The 21,795-nt window shown below is 42.0% G+C and overlaps 1 protein-coding gene across 1 annotated transcript; it reads right to left on the reverse strand.

Annotated features, from left to right (window-relative positions):
- Positions 1–1,730: 1,730 nt before the first annotated feature.
- On the reverse strand, positions 1,731–5,115 carry pim1 (Pim-1 proto-oncogene, serine/threonine kinase). Its single transcript, XM_058084341.2, has 6 exons — positions 4,739–5,115; positions 4,482–4,582; positions 4,314–4,364; positions 3,866–4,232; positions 3,359–3,535; positions 1,731–3,185 (listed from the first exon to the last, which is right to left on the reverse strand). Exons 1-6 carry the CDS (start codon positions 4,809–4,811, stop codon positions 2,968–2,970), a joined length of 987 nt encoding a protein of 328 aa, XP_057940324.2. The 5' UTR covers positions 4,812–5,115; the 3' UTR covers positions 1,731–2,967.
- Positions 5,116–21,795: the final 16,680 nt, after the last annotated feature.

The raw sequence follows: 21,795 nt of genomic DNA on the forward strand, positions 1-21,795 counted from the left end.
TCTTCTGACTCTTAAGGAACATTGGAAACATTGGCGTCGGGTTTCAGAAACAGTTTGGTGAATAGTCCAGCTTTATATTGGCCCATGTTCACTCAGTTGAAGAGAGGGGCGGAGCTGTCAACCCATCGCCATAAATTAAACAGACTGTTTGGGCTGCATGCATGCATGAATCCAAGGAATCCAAGGAAATGCAGCTGGAATAGGTGCAGATTCTGGAAGAACTATAAAGCTTTATGTGCTGGTTATTGTGTGAAGCTGCTCTATAGGAGTCCACAACTCAATAGGGTCAAAAAATGAGCATAATAAAGCGTTTAATCAGCTGATAAACAGCCTATTTCAGTTTAGTGGTTGACTATTGATTCCCGTGATCTCACATAGCAGTTTAAGTCATGTGTGCCGGGGAATATCATTATGGAACAGTGTGGGAAAACACCCAATAAAAACAGGATCACTTTGTTTTTCCCAGAACTTCATGAATGTGCCAACCTCCTGCCACCTTCAGACCTCCTTGCTCCTATCGTGTCCAGGCAAGTCCGTCACACGGACCCGCCGTTTTTTCCTTTTCTGAGTCACATGAAAACAAATTCCACATGGAGCTTCAGTTCATGACTGTCAGCTTTCTTATCCTGCAGATGAATCAAAACGTTTCTCTCATATTGCCCCTTATAGAAATATAATGAAATGCTTGCTGAAATGTGAGATACAGTCCGAAGGTCATTTTAGCTACCATCTTTCTAGGAATGGTGGCAGCATTGCAGCATCTTCACCATCAAGCAGGAAGAGATGAGAAGGTTAGAGGGCGTTGGGGGGGGGTGATGAGCGATGTTTCCGTCAATATTGCCCAACCACAGTTAACAGTCAGAACAGATGAGTAGCTGATTATGCAACTGAAAGACTGCTTACTACATGACTTACGGGAACAGGATGGAGCCGACCTGCTCTTATTGGCTCCTTTATCATTTTAAATCAAGGTGCCTTTTCTATGAAAGATACTTGCGGCCTATTTCTGTGATGACTCACTTCTTCAGGCGTTTGGAGACACTTGCACATACACACACACACACTGAACTGCCATGCATATGCGTTCTCCGAATGAAAAAGGAAATTGATCTCGGAGGCATTCGCAGAAACCACCTGTGATGCATTGCAAGTTTTGTGCAGCGAATGAATTGTAGTGCAACATGCTGCGAAGGAAAGTCTGTTAGATCTAAGCATCACACACTTGGTTCATATTTGTCTTGTAATTATTTGCATGAACTTTGAATTATTGCATTTATAAATTGAACGGCACAATTTAAGTGAATGTAAAAAATGAGTTAGATTTAACCTCCATGTAATTTGCTGTTGTGTAAATCTTTGCAGGAGTCCCTTTGGGAGCATGGCGACTGATTCAATGTGTTCAGCACCTCGTCTATGGAGGTGAGCAGCTTCACTACCCATTGGTCACCATTGCCACCTAGAATGTCTGAGATTAAGCCAGTAGAGCGTGTGGAGCTTGTTAGTGGGATTAAACTCACAAGGATGCACAGCCGCCATCCCCCTGATTACTTCAGACCTAGGAGCCAATACAACGCGGTGATTAAAGCCTGTACGTGATGTCACAGTGCCAAAACACTCAGCAACGCCTTATATCCAAATCTGCTGTATAAATGACCTATCCTATGATAATCCATATTAAGAAATTCTGACTAGATAGGGATGTTTTGAAGCAATTACACAAGACTCCAGAGTCATTGCTACAAAAATATTTATTGGACTCGTATAAAAAAATAATTTCTAATTTAACTTACTTACAATTCTAATCTGAACATAAAAACAATTCAAGCTGCAACCATGCATTCGATTGACATTTATCTCTCATACACACACACCCTCGTATACACATACACACATACGCACACACACACACACACAGCAACCAAGGGTTATGATCAGTAGACGTTCACTGTTCAGATACACTAACATGGAAGTGCTTTGGGAAGTTATTTACAGTTATTTACAGAACATACACAAACATACACTTCTGCTCCTTTTTTATATATATAAAAAAACAAATAATTCAAGCCATAATAAATATGGTCAAAAAATAACCTTTTTGTCTTCTTTAAATAATGGTGGGCCCTTCAGTGACTGTGGAATGAAATATACGAACAGCCGAAATTCTTCTCATAAATATAATAAATAAGAAAAAGAAGCACATTGTGAGTCACAGCAAAAATAAATACCTTATTATACAATTCATACATTGACAATTTTTTTAAGACCTGTGTGAGGCACTGTTTGAACATTTTTGTTAAGGAGAGCAGAGGATGGCGCATTAAGGGTATGTTTGTTTTTGCATTGATGTGTGCGTTTAGGTGTGACGCATGAAGTAAAGAAATAAAGAAAGTATTGTTTGCTTGTAGAAGAAGAAAGGCAGATGTCGTGGCAAAGGAGAGGTAAGTCCAGTGTTTTTGTTATGTTTTGTTTGCACAGGATGCTGTCAGAGCTGCGAGGTTGGTCTGGTTGCCGTAACGATTGGAGTGGTAGTAGTTGTAGTGGTTGTAAAGTAATGGCATAGGCTTTACTGATCTAGGCCCATGAGTGGAAAAAATAAAGCTTTGAGCGTAGTAAGAACTGAAAACGTTTTGCATTCACAAATTCAAGTATTTCCAGGTGCCCCCCCCCCCACACACACACAAAAAAATCCCTCCCTCCCCTAACCAACAATCTCACAGAAGGCACTTTTGAGCAACAAATCTGCAGCCCAAACGGGTTACATAACTAGGTGCTGTCCGTGCACGTGTTCTGCTGTTGTATTTAGCAGAGGCTGATCACCCCCCCGCCCCTGCATTAGAGTCCAGTGGTGGTCTGATGGTGATGTGAAATCAAAACGAGGCACGAAGATGTGTGTTTTTCTTCAGGATGGTGCTTTTCTCCTGCCGTTTTCTAGATAGTCTTTTCAAGTCCGAACTTGTTTGTTAACCATCACCGCGCCATGGCCACAGCAGTGGGTGTAAAGGCCGACGGCTCGTGGCTGATGCTGTGCAACTTGATCTCTGTGCTCGACTTGTCTGTCTGTGGTGTCTGTGGCAACGACGTAGAGGTGGATGTGTTCTGCATCCACGGGTGGTTGATGATTTCCTCAAAGGATGGCCGGTCAGCCGGCCGGAGAGACAGGCACCACTTGATCAATTTCTGGCACTCTGTAAGAAGAGTGCTAATTAATATATTGGGTGCAAAACTTTGCTTACATAACATACATTGCTTTAAATTAACTAAACATTCATTTTCACAGGGCACATATAGACAAACAACCATTCACACTCACATTCATACCTATGGACAATTTGTAATGGAGTGGATGATTGGGTCTTACCGGCAGATATTCGCCTCCGGAAAAGGACCTGCCCTCTGACAATTTCTTCGTCGTGCTCGAATGGGATATCACCGCACACCATGTCGTACAGTAACACACCCAGGGACCACACCGTGGCCGAGCGTCCATGATAGCGGTGATATTTGATCCACTCAGGTGGGCAGTAGACTCTTGTACCTTTAAAAAAAAATGAACAAAAATGAAATAATATTAAACACATAATTCAGTGGACATGATTGTGAAAGTGTGCAGCAGGTTCATCCACTGTGTGTTATCTTAAGGATCAGGTGCCACGGAGCGTGACAAAGCTTGTGTTTCCGTGTGAGCGGAAGAGGAGCATGTGTGGGCGGGGGGGAGCAGCCATGTGACTTTGTTTACAAACTTTGAGTTGTAAAAATTACCATCTTTGGCCATTGGGGGGCGCCAAAGCACACGTGCGATTATTAACTATATGGGGAAAATGTAAACAAATGCAGCAATGCACAAATCTCTGGGGTGACGTCTCACCATCGAAGTCGGTGTATATAGTGTCCTTCAGCAGGGCTCCGGAGCCGAAGTCGATGAGCTTAATTTCCCCGGTTCGGAGGTCGATAAGGATATTCTCGTCCTTGATGTCCCGGTGCACCACGCCGCAGTTGTGGCAGTGACGCACCGCGTCCAGCACCTGGCGGAAAAAGCTGCGGGCAAGCTCCTCCGGCAGAGCCCCCTTCTCCGTGATGAAATCGAACAAGTCCTTGACGTTTTCCGGCCTCTCCATGACGATGATGAAGCTTTCTGCTCGCTCGAACCAGTCCAGGATCTTGATAACGCCGCGGAAGCCTGTAGCGACCTTCTTTAACAGCACAATCTCCATCGGGACCTTGGAGCCATTAGGCTGAAAGATACACGCGTGACCACGTCAGTTATTAGTGGAACAAAACAAAATAAATACAAATGAGCTTCGAACATTACGCACCAGCTCTCCCCACTCGGAGATCCGATCCTTCGCGACATGTTTGACAGCCACCTGATCGGAGCAAAGAGGTGCAAACCACGTTAAAAACACAGCACGATAACACAAAAATCACATTTAAAACAACAAACAGCACAAAAATGAAAAGTAAAGCGTTATGTGAGTACTAACCGGAGCTCCGTCGGACGTCCTCGTACCGGAGTAGACGGTGCCAAAGCCACCGCTTCCCAGAACCGCCCCAACCTGGTAGAGCTTCTCGAATGGCTCCTTCACTGCACACACAAACCCACACACCCCCTTCATGATTAGAACACAGCCACAAATGCGGTGCTTTCTATGTTAAAACACTGCTATTAATGGTGAATGAAGGTCGCCTTTGAGTACTGCCGCCATTACTGCCTCCCATCAAGAAAAGAAGGGCGTCTAACCTGGATGAACTTGGAGCTTCGCCGGCATGTCGGCGGAGATGTGAGCCAGGGAGTTAAGCTTGGAAAGCAGCATTCCTTTAATGTATAACTTTAAATATATATTTTTTTATATATTGGCTTTTAGTTATAATCCAGTTGGCGCGGTTCTCCTGTGTGTCGTATCCACGTCGCAGGAACCAAAAAATGCCGTAAATATCCTTTCATCCGGATAGAGTGGGAACAAAAACCCCGCTTTTATCCAAGATGAGGACAAATAGAGGTAAAAATGTCGTCCCGCTCCACGTTGTTTTGTAAACAAATGTGTACAAGTCGACGGTATAAACAAACGGTGCCCCACTAAGCCCAACGCCGGCTTTGGTAACAAGAAGCTGGTGGGGGGGAGGACGGTTATAAAGTGGTAGTAAGAAGGGTGTTTCCGCCCCCGCCCATTGTCGGCCCCTTTCCGCTGTCTCCGCCAATCAGAGAGCGAATCCGCGGTCCAAACTCATGTCAATCAGCGGCGTGAAAATAGAGTGAACTCCATAACCTGCCCAGCCAGACACAGACGTGGCGGGAATCGGAGCGCGCCAAAATGGTGTGTGTGTGAGGGCGGGAGTGGAGGGAGGCATTTTGAATTAGGAGTTATGCGCTCACATTTAGGGGGAGGAGACGAAAATTCAAAGCCAAATGCCTTCCCCCCTTTTTCGCGGGAAAAGTGACTATGCTATCTATTATGAATAGAACACTCACACACAAAGCAGTGGCTAAAACCTTTATAGCTACATGGATACATGTATGCTAACATATACTACACATATACTGTAACAGCATTAATGAAGTAGTGGAATATGAATGAATTATCTCGCATTACTAAAGTGTGATAATATAAATACTCATACTATGGAATTATAGATATGCATTAAGTAAGTATAATATGTTGGGCTATCATATTATAAAGCAAAGGATCCACATAGCATACGATAAAGACCTGTTAGTAGTCCTTCAACTGTCATTCCAGCTATTGTAACCCCCTGCCATTTACCTCATTGTTTCTGCATTAAGCACACTGCTTTATTGGCTAAAGTGAAGTCCAGGACTATGGCCCTTAGTTGAGTTGCATGACAATGCCTCTTAACTGGCCAGCGCATCAAACAGTGGGAGGGGTGTGGGCAGACTGAGAGGGGGGGGGGGGGGGGGAATGGACGCATTCCACTCATTCTTTCAAATTGGGTGGCCGCGTTTGCAGACCAGGATGTGGGAAACGGGAGATAAAAAAGCTTTCCATTTACTCCCCCCCATATATACTCCACCTCTCCTTCTTTTTTTCTTGCTTCTCCCATCTTGGTGCTCACTTTTTCCCCCCCGTGATTGTTATTGTCTGTACTTTGAAATGACATGCAAACACACGGGCCACAATATTAGTTACACCTGCACAAGACCGTTTAACATTGTGTAGTGACTTTGTGGTGTAGAACTGCACTGCTCTGCACTATTCAGTTATATTGTTCAATTAGTCCAGATAAAACATCACTGAGAATTATTAAAGCCCAAAGGTTTTACCCCATTGACTTAAAATTTATCCCCCCAATGCAAATCTCCACAAAATTTGGTGAACGCCTTTAAGGGACTGACATGCACAGACCGGCCACCATCATACAAAATGTCTTTGCAGGGGCGTGGCAACTAATTCTCTGTAAATCATGGATAATTTGATCATGATATTTCATATATGCAAGCATATCTTCAAAATAATTTCGATCACAACCCACAAATGGGGCTCCACAAATATAATTTACTGTATATGCATGTATTAGTAGAAAACATAGAGTTTTAGTCAATTACTAAATAAAATGGTGCTACTAAAATGTGCAATAACCCAGGGGTCGGCAACCTTTACTATGAAAAGAGCCATTTTACCCCGTTGCCCACTAAAGAAAAATAGCCTGGAGCCGCAAAACATAGGAGAGAATACAACAAATAGAAGTGCAGTCAGTGTGCATGTGTAAGGGATGCCAACTAGTTATTATTATTATTATTATTATTATTATTATCATCATCTTGGTTAAACCTCACTACCTGATGCCTGAAGAAATATGTGGCACAATGAATTGACAGCCTGTTTCATTTAGCTAGCGGTCGTCAAATTTGGAGGGAATTTTGGGGTGTCAAAGTAGATCAGATTGCTGAAGATAAACTTACATAAATGTATGTGTATATTTATGTGTACAATATTTTTGAGCATTGCAATGGGAGCCACAACAAAGTGGCTGAAGAGCCACATTTGGCTCTGGAGCTAAGGGTTGCTGACCCCTGTATTAGCCCATCAAACAAACCTCCAGTAGCTTAAAAAGTTGTTCAAAAAGTGTTTGTTGTGCGGGCTCCCTGTTAACTGGAATGACAACAAGAACACTGGAATGTTCCTACTTGCTTTTAGATGCCTGGGGCGCATTCCTTTAATACCTTGTTACGACAGTCGGCAAAGCATGTGTGCAGATAGACCAGAGGGTTATCAAATGATTGGAAATATGTGTAAAAATACGCTGTGATTGGATTCTATTCAGCGATTGTACAGATAATGCACGCATGATCTCCAATGTTGCATAAGTGTGAAAGCATGTGTTTTATCATGAGGCGTGCACTGAGCTCATGCCCAGTCAGGAGCATCGGAGATGGGTGTGTGAAAATGGAGAGGTCCAAGGCAAAGCGGTGTGACAGTGGCCTTTGAAATGCTGGCGGCGAGTGCGTCTCTCCTGGGGCTGCAGCTATGCCCTGCCTGCCTGCCTGCATGGTCAGCAGGGCTCAAATGACGCACATCTAACCCCATGTGAGTGTGTGCGTGTGGGGGGGGGGTTGGGATTATTAGCTACACTCCTTGCTTTTGGGTGCCAGTTGCTCACTCAGATCTCTGGATGAAGATATGAAGTAGTATTAGTAGTATTATACCTCTTTCGCACAGAAAAAATTCCGAACGGTAAATCAGCCTGTTAGTGCTTTCTAATTGCGACATGCGATCCTGTCATCAGTCGGTGTTGGATAATTACTTTGAAGAGAACAGATCGTACCCTTACACAGAGGTGGCGTCCTTGCTCTGACACTGCCTCCAAATGTGAAAACTCTGTCTCACCATTTATTGCTTGTGCTGATCACACAGAATGAAAAAGGGTGGGGAACTGCTAAGCGTGTACAGGCGGCGTGATACAGTGGGTGCACCAAAAACCGCGGGGTTGAAGAGCACATTAGCTTACATAATTATTTCTTTGAAGGACTTCCTCTTTTTGGATAAATAGAAGGAAACAGAGGAGGTTTTGCAACGTCAAATTATATTTCTCCATGTTCAGTGTTGATGTGGACTGCAGAAAAGTGTTGTTATGTGGAAACACAAAACGGTACATCTAATTCTTGGCTTTTCGAATGACGTAAAGACTGTTGTTGTAGAAACTGTTCTCACCGACTATTACATGGGCGCGTTTTGGAGAATTAGTAAGGAGGTCTCAAGGACTCGCCTGGTTGAAGAGGAGCACTCATTGTCGCATACACTTTGTCACAAGCATCGCTGGTGCCGTGGAGCACCAGCGATGTCTTAAACCAGGGGTCTCAAACTCAATTTACTTGGGGGCCACTGGAGCTAGGGTCTGGGTGAGACTGGGCCACATCAGGTTTTCCAAAAAAAAACAACAAAAAAAATGCATTTATTAAAAACAGAAAAATATACAAACTTTTTCTGTGCTTTGGTTCCGATTTTCTACAATAAAAGCGCCGATGAAACATTCCACTGTTCTCAAATATCTTAATTTTTATTTTTCTGCACAAAATAAGATGAAAAATAAACAAATCAAGAATAAAGAAAATCAATCAATCAGTAAGAAATAAATATAATAATAATAATAAAACAGCAAATAATAAAAACTTAAGAAACCACATATAGTTGGTGGGTAGACAAATTATTTTTTTCAGATTAAAATTAACAAAGCATTATTAGAGCCCTGTAGACATGACAAAACACGACTATAGTCACATATATACTCTTTTTATTTACAACATATTGCGCAACTGCAGGGTCTTGAGACACATGCTAACTCGCAAACTAGAGATCTAGCGACCCAAACGGGAGCCTCCAAGTTATTTCCTTTAAACTTAAAAAAGCCAAAAACTTACCACTTCCACACGGATAGGGAGGATAACTATTAAGTTGTTTAACCTTTAACATGAACATTAATCAAACGTAATAATTTTTTCTGGGTACATGATACCATACAGCATCCATATCAAACTTGCGCGGGCCGCACTAACATTAAACTTTCATATCAAGGCGGGGGCCTCAAACTAGTGTCCTGCGGGCCACATTTGGCCCGCGGGCCGCGTGTTTGAGACCCCTGTCTTAAACACTGTATCCAAATGTAATCCATTCCACCCCTTCCTGTCAACAGTAGTGTCTCGTATTTATATTTTGTATCACCCCTTAATGCCTTTCTAGAAGTGGCTCTATATCCTAATGGTATAATAATAATAGTAATAATAATAAAATCCCTTCTCCCTGATGACACACAGTATAAACAATTTCCTCCCCATTTTATGGCCGTACATCGTACTAGACATGTATAACAACCTATTCGTGGAATTTAAATAGAAATGACCAGAGAAATAGGCGACCCCCGTCATAATAAAGCTATTATGAGAGCACGGAAATCATAAACCATTAAGCGATCACACCCCTGCAGCTCTCAGAGCACGCTAAAAATCATCTATGTTGACAGCTCCATGGTTGTGGAGATGTGACGGGCGAGCGCAGTCTGCAGAAATGGACCAGGCAGTGCCAGGTGTTTCAGTTTGTGTGTGTGTATGTGCCTTGACAGTGATTGACAAAGATTACCCTCATAATTAGGGGAGGGTTGTGATATTGCCCTACAGCTCAGCAGGAGGACCAGCCTCACTCCTCACAGACAAACAAAGCCTGCCTGTGTCATTTATAGTGATTGGATAGACAGACAATGAGGCCTATGGGGCTTTTATGTTATGATTAGTACTCAGCAATTTGTTAGATTTTTGAGTTTTGGAACTTGCTAAGGGACTTTATGTTGCATTGGCATAGTCATAAAAAGGGTGTATTTACTTTTGGAAGACACTGTAGATCAGGGGTCTTAAACATGCGGCCCGTGGGCCAAATGTGGCCCGCAAGACACTAGTTTGAGGCCCCCACCTTGATATGAAAGTTTAATGTTAGTGCGGCCTGCGCAAGTTTGATATGGATGCTGTATGGTATCATGTACCCAGAAAAAATTATTACATTTGATTAATGTTCATGTTAAAGGTTAAATAACTGTTAATAGTTATCCTCCCTCTCCGTGTGGAAGTGGTAAGTTTTTGGCTATTTAGGTTTAAAGGAAATAACTTGAAGGCTACTGTTTAGGTCGCTAGCTCTCTAGTTTGCGAGTTAGCATGTGTCTCAAGACCCTGCAGTTGCGCAATATGTTGTAAATAAAAAGAGTATAAATGTGACTATAGTCGTGTTTTGTCATGTCTACAGGGCTCTAATAATGCTTTGTTAATTTTAATCTGAAAAATATAATTTGTCTACCCACCAACTATATGTGGTTTCTTAAGTTTTTATTATTTGCCGTTTTATTATTATTATTATTAAATTTATTTATTACTGATTGATTTTCTTTATTCTTGATTTGTTTATTTATTTACAGTGGAATGTTTTATCAGAGCTTTTGTTGTAGAAAATTGGAACCAAAGCACTGAAAAAAGTTTCTATATTTTTCTGTTTTTAATAAATACGTTTTTTTTTTTTTTTTTTGGAAAACCTGATGCGGCCCAGCCTTGCCCAGACGCTAGCTCCAGTGGCCCCCAGGTAAATTGAGTTTGAGACCCCTGCTGTAGATTGACCAAACTGCATGTATACACACTAATCCTTCAAAGTATTCTGGTCCAGTGTGGTGTCAGTTAAAGACATCCCTGAGTGATTCCTCATCCTTTCCCAGCACTGATCTCACCGCCCAGGGATGCCTGGGGTGAGAGAGAGAGAGAGAGAGTTATGATCGGCAGCTGCCCACTGGGCCACAGAACGCCATTGGAAGCCGCAAACCCGACCTCCCTGTGCGCTGACGCACTTAAACACACACAAATAAACACACAAACGTCTGAAATATTATACGCCTGGCTTTGGAATTAGCTGCCAAGTCGTTTTAACAGCTTCCAAAAAAGGAAGGCATCCCCAAGTGTGAAAGTTTGCATGTGTGTGTGTTATAGGAGAGCTTGGGATGAGGTAAGGGGTTGTGGGGTTAGTTATTTTTAGATGTGCCATGAAGTCAAAAGAAATAACTATGGTGGCTAACCTCTGGTGTGGCCTGACCTCCCCTCAGGTAGCCTCTCACATCCCCTTCCTCCCCTTTTCCTCCTGATCCTGAGGAGTCTTAATCAGTGATGCCATGGGAAAACTGCTCTCTGGGACATCAAAGTGTGGCCTTAGTGGGGAAACATGCACTGCAAAGAGCCCGGAGAGCTGCCCAGAGGTCACTACGGGTCAAGTTTCATGTCAGCACAGGCCTGCTTTGGTGTCAAAGGTCGGCAGCATACCTGTCCAGCGCCACTCATACTACTCTTCCAGGAAATTATCCCCACTTGTCTCAATTAGGGCTTTGGCCACTGAATGCTTTGTTTATGACTATTGTCGTTGTCTGTTTAGTGGCGGTTGAAATCTGCGTGGAACAATGGTGCATTCAAGGTTCCCGGTGTTTACAATAGTGCAATTGCTGTCACAACCAGACCTCTTCTTTCGCGGAGTTGAGATCACAGGAAATAAGACCTCCTGGTTGATCCCCCCCCCCCCCAATTCCTGCTGGTAATGACACTGTTGACAGAGGGGATTTGGTAGTATTCTATGAATAGGGTAGTGTGTAATTTGTCATTATTCAGTGGTTTGACTTGCTTGTAAACGTAAGTTGTTCTACATCAACAAAATCAATTATTCAGGAGCCTTTTGGTGGATTTTGGTAACTTTGGATGTAAACCAAAACAGTTGTGATGAACGCTGAATGAGTCGTTTTCAACTTCCCAATTGCACCGTGTACGTGAATAAGACACTGTTAAGCTCTTCTATGGCTGCCGCTTGCAGAGTCGGTGTAGGGAGAGGTGGTTGCTGTGTGTAACTGGTCAATCACAGAGAGTAAAGAGTGAATACATAATGAGCATTTTCTTTAAATACGAATACGGAATATGACAAAATGTACTAGTTTAATACTTGTATCTTGTAAAAAATACATTATCCGTAATGGATACTAATTTATAACAAGGCTCATCCCTACTTTCGACCATAGAAAGTGTGCAGCTAATTAAATATTACATGTGGAGTACCCGGGCGGCACGCAGACCTCACAGACTAGGGTTCAATTCCACCCTCGGCCATCTCTGTGGGTAGTTTGCATGTTCTCCCCGTGCATGCGTGGGTTTTCTCCAGTACTCCAGTTTCCTCCCATATTCCAAAAACATGCTAGGTTAATTGGCGACTCCAAATTGTCCACAGGTATGAATGTGAGTGTGAATGGTTGTTTGTCTATATGTGCCCTGTGATTGGCTGGCGACCAGTCCAGGGTGTACCCCGCCTCTCGCCCAAAGACAGCTGGGATAAGCTCTAGCACCCCCGCGACCCTCGTGAGGAAAAGAGTTAGAAAATTAATGAATGAATGAATGTGGAGTACCCCAGGGGTCAATCCTGGAACCAAAACTGTTCAACTTGTAGATCAATGACAATGAGATTTCTTGACTATCTGGAAAGTTTGGTGAAATCAGGGATTAAAATGGCTCCCCTCACTCCTGACATGGCAAGATAAAGGATTCTATCCTCGAAAAATAAACAGGCCACTCTCACTCAGCCCATTCCATTAACCAAGACTCCCCCAGCTCGGCCTCCAACATCTGTTATTCCTAACAGCGTCAATGCTGTTGTTTAGGACACTAAGAGCCTCTGCGTTGCTAAACCTCATATCAACCAGAGGCCCAGGGAGAGAGTGTTCTCGCCTAAAACAATAACTACTGTCAAACCACATCGACTAGTTAAGAGACAGACAGTTACTGTCTGATTAAAGTAATCTAATCTTCCATTGTTGCGCATCTTCTGGAATAGATCCTCTGGGGGATCGCCTTCTTCTGCGGTCCCTTCTCAAGGTTTCTTTTTTCCCCAAATGGGTTTTGAGTTTTTCCTTGCACGGATGGGGGTTCAGATCAGAGGATGGCATCCATCATCCATTGTTGCCAGCTTTTAAATCCCTTTGAGGCTCTTTTGTGATAAATAAACTTGACTTGACTTAAGACAACAATTATACTGAACTACACTGTTTGTCTTCTGATCAAAAATTTATGACCATCGCTCAAAAAATTACAAAAGACTCTCCAAACCAGAAGAAAAAATATTCTCAGTAGGACTCAGTAATGAGTAGCTCCACCGTTCTTGTTAATGACTTCAAAAAAGTGTTTCTAGGAGGTTATTAGGAACACTTGGTCCAAATGGTGAAGATGTCTTCACGAAGGGCATCAACTGTCTGGAATTTTTATAAACTTCCCTTGCCATCTATCCCCAAATGTTCTCTATGGGATTTAAATCAGGGGAATATGCGAGATGGTCCAAAAGAGTGATGGACACTTCTCCAAGAGACTGCATCACAACAAAGAATGGTGTCAGATTGTTGTGCAGGAATGGTGCAAATTCCACGTTAGCATTGCACAACTTTAGTCCTTTAAAACCAAAATGTTAACTATCTTACATTGATGTTGTCATATGTAAAAAGTAAGATGATGTGGATGTCATTTTTAGAAAGCCTGGCAAGGATGACGGACCAGGAATGTGCTGAACCAGGAAGAAGCCTTCTCGTGTCACCTTCCCACGGAGGTTAAATTGGGAAGGGGGTGGGACGGGTTTGTCCAGTGGTCTCCATCCACATTTTATCCTCGTGGGAAATCCACAGTGGTGACATTTTAAACTGTCGTCACACCAGCAAACAAACCACGTGACACTGTTGCCGCTCATTGTTAAGGAATGTTGGCAATGGGCTTGTTTTGAATACCCAACCGGGATGCACAAAGGGGTTTTTTGAACATTTCCCCCCTGGTTGGTAATGGGATAGTTAATCATGTGGATGGCAAAATATTCTCACAAATGATTCATGGAAACATTTAAAAAAAGTTACTTCTGTATTTTGGTCCTAGTTTCTATTCACTAATTTAAAAACACACCTCCCTTGTCATTTATTCCACCCCCCCACAGCCCCCTTGACACTGTTTACAGCCGATTTGCATTGGCACCCACAGTAGGGACGTATTGTTGTTGTGATGGCGCTGGGGTTTTTCCCACCAGCTTCCTCTTCTTCTCAGCTTGAATCAAAACACGCTGATGTCATGACCCACAAATGACTGCTTCCCTGGGAAACCCCATATCAGGAAGTGTCTGTGTCTGTTCCCTCCTACTTGATTATTATAACAGAGTTTCAATAAAAAAAAAAAAAAGACTGAGGTTTATGATTGGGTTCCCATACACCGGTAACCATGAACCTGCTGACCCTGAACCAAATTTAAGGAAAACCATACAATTTTGCCTCAGTTTGCATGTTTTTTCCAGTTAACATACAATATGGCTAAACTATTATATTAAGTGTCATTGACAGGATTCAAAGAGGTCAATTTTCTGGAATCGCAGCTTCCGTTCCCCGATGAGTGGATTAACCTTTGAATGGCTGGCGACACAATGCTGCATTCTCCTGCGTTCACCCCACTTCCATGTCAACACAACCCCCACACGTTTGCTCTATCTTCTGCTATATGCGTCTGTTTGATAGCCTTGGAGGAGGAAGCAGGAGGAGTCATCTGGCTATGTTGTCCCTGGAGGAAAAAGGGCAGGAATGCTATGCCAAAAATTCCTCACACGCCCTCTTCCCTTTTCTCCTCTTGTCTTCCTCCTGATGACATCCTGCCACCATGTCATCACACTTGATTTTTCTTCTGTGATAAAAAATGGCTGAACATAACACCCACTTTATGGCGGTGTTTGTTTTTTTTTGTAAATAAACAATGAATGATATGGTGAAAACATCCTGTAGTCTTCAAACGGTATGCTCATTAGGGTCACGGTGGTAATGCTGGAGACTATCCCAGCTGATGTTGTTTACTTTGTACTGAGTTTTTTTTGCTTGAGCACTTTAAATTCCGGATGCTGGAACCTATCACAGCTGTCTTCAGGTGAGTAGTCTGTTTCTTTTTGGAGGATAGAATCTTTTATCTTGCCATGTCAGGAGTGAGGGGAGCCATTTTAATCCCTGATTTCACCAAACTTTCCAGATAGTCAAGAAATCTCATTGTCATTGATCTACAAGTTGAACAGTTTTGGTTCCAGGATTGACCCCTGGGGTACTCCACATTCATTCATTCATTCATTCACTTTCTACCGCTTTTCCTCACGAGGGTCGCGGGGGTGCTGGAGCCTATCCCAGCTGTCTTCGGGCGAGAGGCGGGTTACACCCTGGACTGGTCGCCAGCCAATCACAGGGCACATATAGACAAACAACCATTCACACTCACATTCATACCTATGGACAATTTGGAGTCGCCAATTAACCTAGCATGTTTTTGGAATGTGGGAGGAAAACCGGAGTACCCGGAGAAAACCCACACATGCACAGGGAGAACATGCAAACTCCACACAGAGATGGGCGAGAGTGGAATCGAAATCGTGTCTCCTAGCTGTGTGGCCTGCGCGCTAACCACTACACCTCTGTGCAACCTAGTTATAAATTATTGGCTACAAAAACTGAATAGTGAATGTTTAAGGATCCACTGTAATGCAGTGCGAAGTTACATTAATAACGTAGATTCAAATGGAATAGTACACCTGAATGGCACGTGTTATCGAGTCATGTCACATACACGCCTTCTGCACAAACATTCTTTAAACCTATCCTTATTTTACGAGGAGGGTTTGACTTCCAGTTTTACGTCAAAGCAAAAGCTGTTGACTTACTCCTCTCCCACAGATGACTGCTTGACAGTGGCACAGTACTTTAGAATGTGTACAGTTTAAACAGAGCTGCACAAAAGCCTGCTGGTGCAGGAGCGGCCCTCTCTTGCTGTGGTTGTAATAACAACGCACACACTCACACGGATGTGTAACTTTCCTTTCATACTTCTCTGCCACTTGTGTGCTGGGAAACGTATTATAAACATGGGTCATTGACGGGGAGGGAGGGGAGACGTGGGAGAGGCCCGGCCTGGAGTCCCGGCTTTGTTGACATTCCCCTGGCCTGACGTCAGCACCAGAGCACAGGGCTTGGTGGATCAACAGTGACTATACACGAGAGTTTTGTTTACCTCCAGATAGCCAATGAAAATACAGTATTCCATCTATATCAAGTAGGATACAGGGATACAGGGAAAGTACATCACTAATTCACTTTTGTACCACTTCCAATATACTTTGAACTAGTATAAATGATCACTATCACACACTTGCTAATGTATAAAAAATATTTGATTAAAAGTATTTACAGACAGTATGCAGCAAAAATATGAGTACAAGGCATAGAGACAAAGGGTCAGGAGCAAAAATAAGTGTGCAATGTGCAGGCAGGACAAGGCATCACAAGGCAAGCGATCTGACAGGAGAACAATGGAAGTGGAGTTGTATATGAAGGCCTAATGGCTGATGGGCAACAGGTGTGCAGACCAGGGGAACAGGGCAGGAGTCTCCTGCAGGACAGAAAGGAGATAACGACTGTGTTTGAAACTGCATACTAACTACTACATAGTACTTTCATGCACATACTATTCACACTCCATACTGCATACCCAATCCATCAGACATGATAACCCACAATGCATTGCGCTCCTACCTGAGCCGAAATCGAAAATTTATTTCACTTTAGCTTTAAACTCTTTAAATACATCAAATTATTGAGATTTTTTTTTTAAAATCAGGCAAGAAAGTGGCCGTTTAGATCCCGAGTGTGCCATTTATTTGTCCAAATACCAACCATTTACAATTTCATTCGGACAAATTCGGCAAAATTTAAGCTAGTCGAAGTTAGCAACGCAAAATAAAACACTCCCTTACTTTTCTCATACAAATAATCATCGTGATAAATCACTGCTTTTACTCTGAAAACAAGAAGCGAACCAACTTGCAATATATCCTGCTTGACACCGCCGTTTGGTCCATGCTAGTCATGCTAGGCAAATAGAAGCCATCAAATTGAACAGCCCTGTGGAAGAATCATCAGGTAAAGCTAAAACTTCCATTTTATAACGCCATGATTACTAGCATGCATACTGTACTTGCACATCTGCATTAAAACTGATTATCATGTGGCATGTGTTAAAAACGGTTACGCTTCTCTGCTGCGGCGGACGACTTTCTCTTACGCAAATGCCCTCTGTGCTGACAACTACAGATCCTTCAACAAGACATTTTGCTGCAGGTGTGCTGCTGTAAAACATCACAACCACACCCGAATGCATCACGGAGCGATACCTAGCTATACCTCATTCCATGCATTTCACCTCACCTACTGTAGTCATGCTATCATGTTGCTAATTTAAGTGAGAATAGTGGGCACTGAGGTCGACTGTAGTAGTTGTAGTAATGCTGCCAAAGATAATCTTCGGGTTTTACCTGCTTGTTACACCATTACACCCTGCAGCACATTAGCTGATAAGTTATGTAATGTTCAGTAATAGAATAGTCGATAATTAAGCATTTTTTTATCGACATTACTTTGCAGAGGTGCAGTGATATAATCTTGCAAGTGTAAAGTAAAGAAAAAACAACCCTGGGATGGAAACCTTATATTATGCCGCATAAATTAATGTCACCAAGGGAAACTTTATCTATGGTAGTTAGTGAAAATGTACGTCAGGGCGATCTGTGACGTTCATTCCTATTTCGATTATTGTATACCCTTCTTATCATAATTTGAGTTTTAATTATAGGTTATATTCGTTCTCAGCATACTAACCATCTACACAAGTGAGGTGATAAGTAATAGTGTCATATATTAACGACACATATTTGCATAACATTTAGCCTAGTGGAATTTAATCCAGTGACTGGTATCATTACATAGATAAAATAACCTGCAGTCCGACCGTTCCAAGATGAATATAATATGTAACACAGTAGCTTGAACATTTAACCTTGTTGGAATCACATCAGTATAACTCTATTCATGATTAAGTCATTACCGTGACAGAAGATATGACTGGATACTGCGGTTTAATATAGATGCACAAGGTCAAAATGAACAAGATATATTCATTCGAAATGAATAGGTTTTAATGGTTTGATGTAATCTGTGGGTTGTTGGTTGTATTTTGGAGGTTTCTTTAGTGGAATAAGCAACAGTCACAATGTTTACATGCAATCAATATTCCGGTTAAGGTCAATATGTCATAATAACCCGTTTACATGCCTCAGCAAACAGGATTATTCCCAATGCGCAATAATGTCATTCATTCATTCATTTTCTACCGCTTTTTCCTCACGAGGGTCGCGGGGGTGCTGGAGCCTATCCCAGGCGGGGTACACCCTGGACTGGTCGCCAGCCAATCACAGGGCACATATAGACAAACAACCATTCACACTCACATTCATACCTATGGACAATTTGGAGTCACCAATTAACCTTGCATGTTTTTGGAATGTGGGAGGAAACCGGAGAAAACCCACGTGTGCACGGGGAGAACATGCAAACTCCACACAGAGATGGCCGAGGGGGGGAATTGAACCCTGGTCTCCTAGCTGTGAGGTCTGCGCGCTAACCACTAGACCGCCGTGCCGCCCCGCAATAGTGTCATTTCTGTTTATTCTTCCTGTATACAAAAACAACACCAGTATATAATGAATACAATGAACAACCCGGGTAGTATTCCAAATTCAGTACTTCCTGTCAAATACCCAAGAATCCTTTGGAATGGATCATGTGCAGAGCACAAATCAATATTTCTTACGATGGGCGTATACATGGACCCAATATTCATATTTTTCAAAAGTGTTATCGGTGTTTACATTGGAGTAGCGTCTCATGTTTTAGCCACCCAGTTCCCATTTCCTGTCCAAATTCAGTACTTCCTGCCCAAGAATCCTTTGGAATGGAACATGTGCAGAGCACAAATCAATATTCCTTTTGATGGCCGTATACATGGACCAATATTCATATTTTTCAAAAGGGTTATTGATGTTTACATTGGAATAGCGTCTCATGTTTTAGCCACCCAATTCCCATTTCCTGTCCAAAGCATGTTTGGGCATGCTTCCAGCACCTATCCCTTCATCTGGTTGGTCCACCTTGTACTCAATTCCTTCCATTTTCAGCCCTGATCTGTTACTGACCTCTGACCTCTCTCCATCACCAGAGAACGGGGATCAATAAAACGTCCCAAAAAAGTACAATTAGACCAGTGGGTTAGTTTCTTGGAGAAAATGAAGCATTTTCTCTCAAGGGAAATTTACAGTGGATGCACCCCGTGGGGTCAGGATGCTAAATAGGTTTTTGGGCCTATTACTGGTGGATCCCCACATGGTAATGTGTTAATAAGCATGGGTCCCACAGCAAGAGACGACATAACGTGATTTAAACAGGCCATGTTTAATGACTTGGATGCTGCTTGTGATGCTTAAACAGGTGTTGAGCGAAGCTCCTGAGACATCCGGGTTTTGGTTCCTCTCAAATAGGCTGCAGCCTTTCCTAAACTCTTATTCGAAACACAGAAACACAATGTTCAGGATGCTTGTTTCATAGCCCGTCCTTGTGGAAACATGTTTTAATATCCTTTAGGGTTTGCATGAGTTTGGTTCTTGAACCGAAAAAGTTTGGTGACATGTCTGTGGTGTAGTAATTAAAGACATCTACTATTGTTGAGGTTTTATGTGGAGCCATTGCTCCGTTTTTGGCCTCCTTTTGCTTCATGTCAATGAAGGCCAACTTGCATGGTGGCACATGAATGGGCCACCCAGTATGAAGCCACAGTATCAACGAGGACAAGCTCCTCTCGTGGAAGCATGTATTCAGTGCATGGTCAGGCCACACACACACACTGTACACACCATGATTCCTGCACCTCTCATCTAGCTGTCCATATACAGTCACCTTGCAGGGCCCACCAGCCATTGTTGAAAGCATCATGGAGCAACAATGAAGCATTACAGTCAGTTAGCGCCACAATGCCTCCATGCCACTGGATGCTGGGGTGCCCTGCTGAGCTGAGAGCCATGTATTTACCGTGGCTAAACTTGGGAATCGGGTTGCTTGTACAGCTTGGTGATGCTTTCCCAGCAGTGGCTTAAAAATGGAAATGTCATCATGTGATGCCACCAAAGGGTGATCTAGATGTTTGGCTACAAGTGTTATTTTGACGTGAAAAAGTGAAAGGCAGTATCTTACAACAGTTTCAATGAGAATAATATTATTAATAATACAAGAAACGTACTATATAGGACAAATGTGTAATCTTAAAAATAAAAATAAAAATAAAAATAAAAATAAAAATAAAAATAAAAATAAAAATAAAAATAAAAATAAAAATAAAAATAAAAAAATAAAAAAAAAATACATAAATAAATACATAAATAAATAAATAATAAAAAATAATACTTTTTTACAAGAAAAAATTGTAATGTCGGTCTTTTTAGAAAACAAATCACAGGCATGACGATGTATTGAAGATGTATTTCCAGAATTTTTTGATAATTGTTTGTAATAATTCTCCATAAATATTCTGCTTTCAAGAGAAAAAACATATTACAAAAAAAGCACAGAAAAAAGTAGAATGAAGTTGTCATTTCAAAAAAAATTCTAAAAATATTTAAATTGTATTCTAAAAAAATGTGAATTAGTGATTTAAGATGTTTTCCAAGAAAGTTGTGATTTACAAAAAAGTTACATTTTGGTGAGGAAAAAAAAAAAGAGTCCAACGGGCCAAATACAGAAATAATCCACAAACATGCAACTGGAAAATGCTGTGAAGTAAAAATTCTGCTATCACTTAAACACTGCAGGGTAAAAAAAAAAGAAAAATGTACCTAGAAGCTTTGAAATGACTACAGCAGTATTTACTCATTGTGTGATTGTTATGGTGTATCATAGATCATTTCTGTTTTGAGCATTTTAACGTTGACTGCTAGTTACGCTACAATTCACTATGCTAGCCTGAAGAACAAAAAAACATGTTTTCAGGTTGAACTTCCAAAATCACTGGAAAAAACAAACAGAATGACTTTTTAAAAAATTAATTAGCACTGAATGATTTTCTATTGGAAAACATTAGCGATTATGAGCGGCACGATGGAATAAATACTTGGGGCGTCTCTACACCTTTAACCAGCAATGCTTCAATACATCACATGCTCTTACTGTCAGCTGTCATTTATCCCGGTGCTACTATACACGTGATTCATTCATTCTCTGTGGTACAGTATGTTGCAACTGCTTTGAAATGTTTCGTCGTACCTATTCCCCGTGACAGTCAGGGTGTTTAAGGATCGCAGCTCAAAGGTCACGCATGTAAAGGAAGTCAAAGATAAAAAAACACAATTGGAATTGTCTGACTTTAACCAGAATGATTCCGACGTTATTCATTGGGATTATTCCAGATCCTGGAAAGATGAAAACATATCCTCCTTGGCACGGGTTCTAAAAGTTTTTGGTTTCTTTGCGTCACATCGTGGAGGAAGTTATGTTGACTTTGGGGAGGTAAATGGAACACCTCAGTCAATAGCGGCAGCTCCAATCGTGGGTCGTTGGCTGTTCCGGAGAAGAAGAAGGAGGAGGAGGAAGTGAGTCTAAATTTGCAGGAAGGGGAACTGGAAAAGCTGTTGTCAATGGGGATTTCTTTCAACCCAGTTTCCACTGGTTCAACAATAGAGTGCGCTTACATGGTAACGCTCATGTCAGGTTTCACATTGCACCAGCAGCTATTTCTATTATGTAATGTACATGTTTGTTTTTGACCTTGATTGAAGATATATAATAAATAAGTGTTGAATAATTTTCCTTTAAATAGAGTGCATGGAGAATACAGAAATATAAAGTGAATGGATG

Source organism: Doryrhamphus excisus, linkage group LG17, assembly GCF_037039965.1.
Source record: "Doryrhamphus excisus strain RoL-2023G ecotype Guam linkage group LG17, RoL_Dexc_Guam_v1.1, whole genome shotgun sequence".
NCBI classification, from domain to species: domain Eukaryota; kingdom Metazoa; phylum Chordata; class Actinopteri; order Syngnathiformes; family Syngnathidae; genus Doryrhamphus; species Doryrhamphus excisus.

Excerpts from the sequence above, each read along its gene's own strand:
- pim1 (XM_058084341.2), bottom strand. The coding sequence starts at position 4,811 with ATGCTGCTTTCCAAGCTTAACTCCCTGGCTCACATCTCCGCCGACATG. Across the intron at positions 4,365-4,481 it reads GGACGTCCGACGGAGCTCCG|GTGGCTGTCAAACATGTCGC; the intron begins GTTAGTACTCAC and ends TGCTCCGATCAG. Across the intron at positions 3,186-3,358 it reads CCGGAGGCGAATATCTGCCG|AGTGCCAGAAATTGATCAAG; the intron begins GTAAGACCCAAT and ends CTCTTCTTACAG.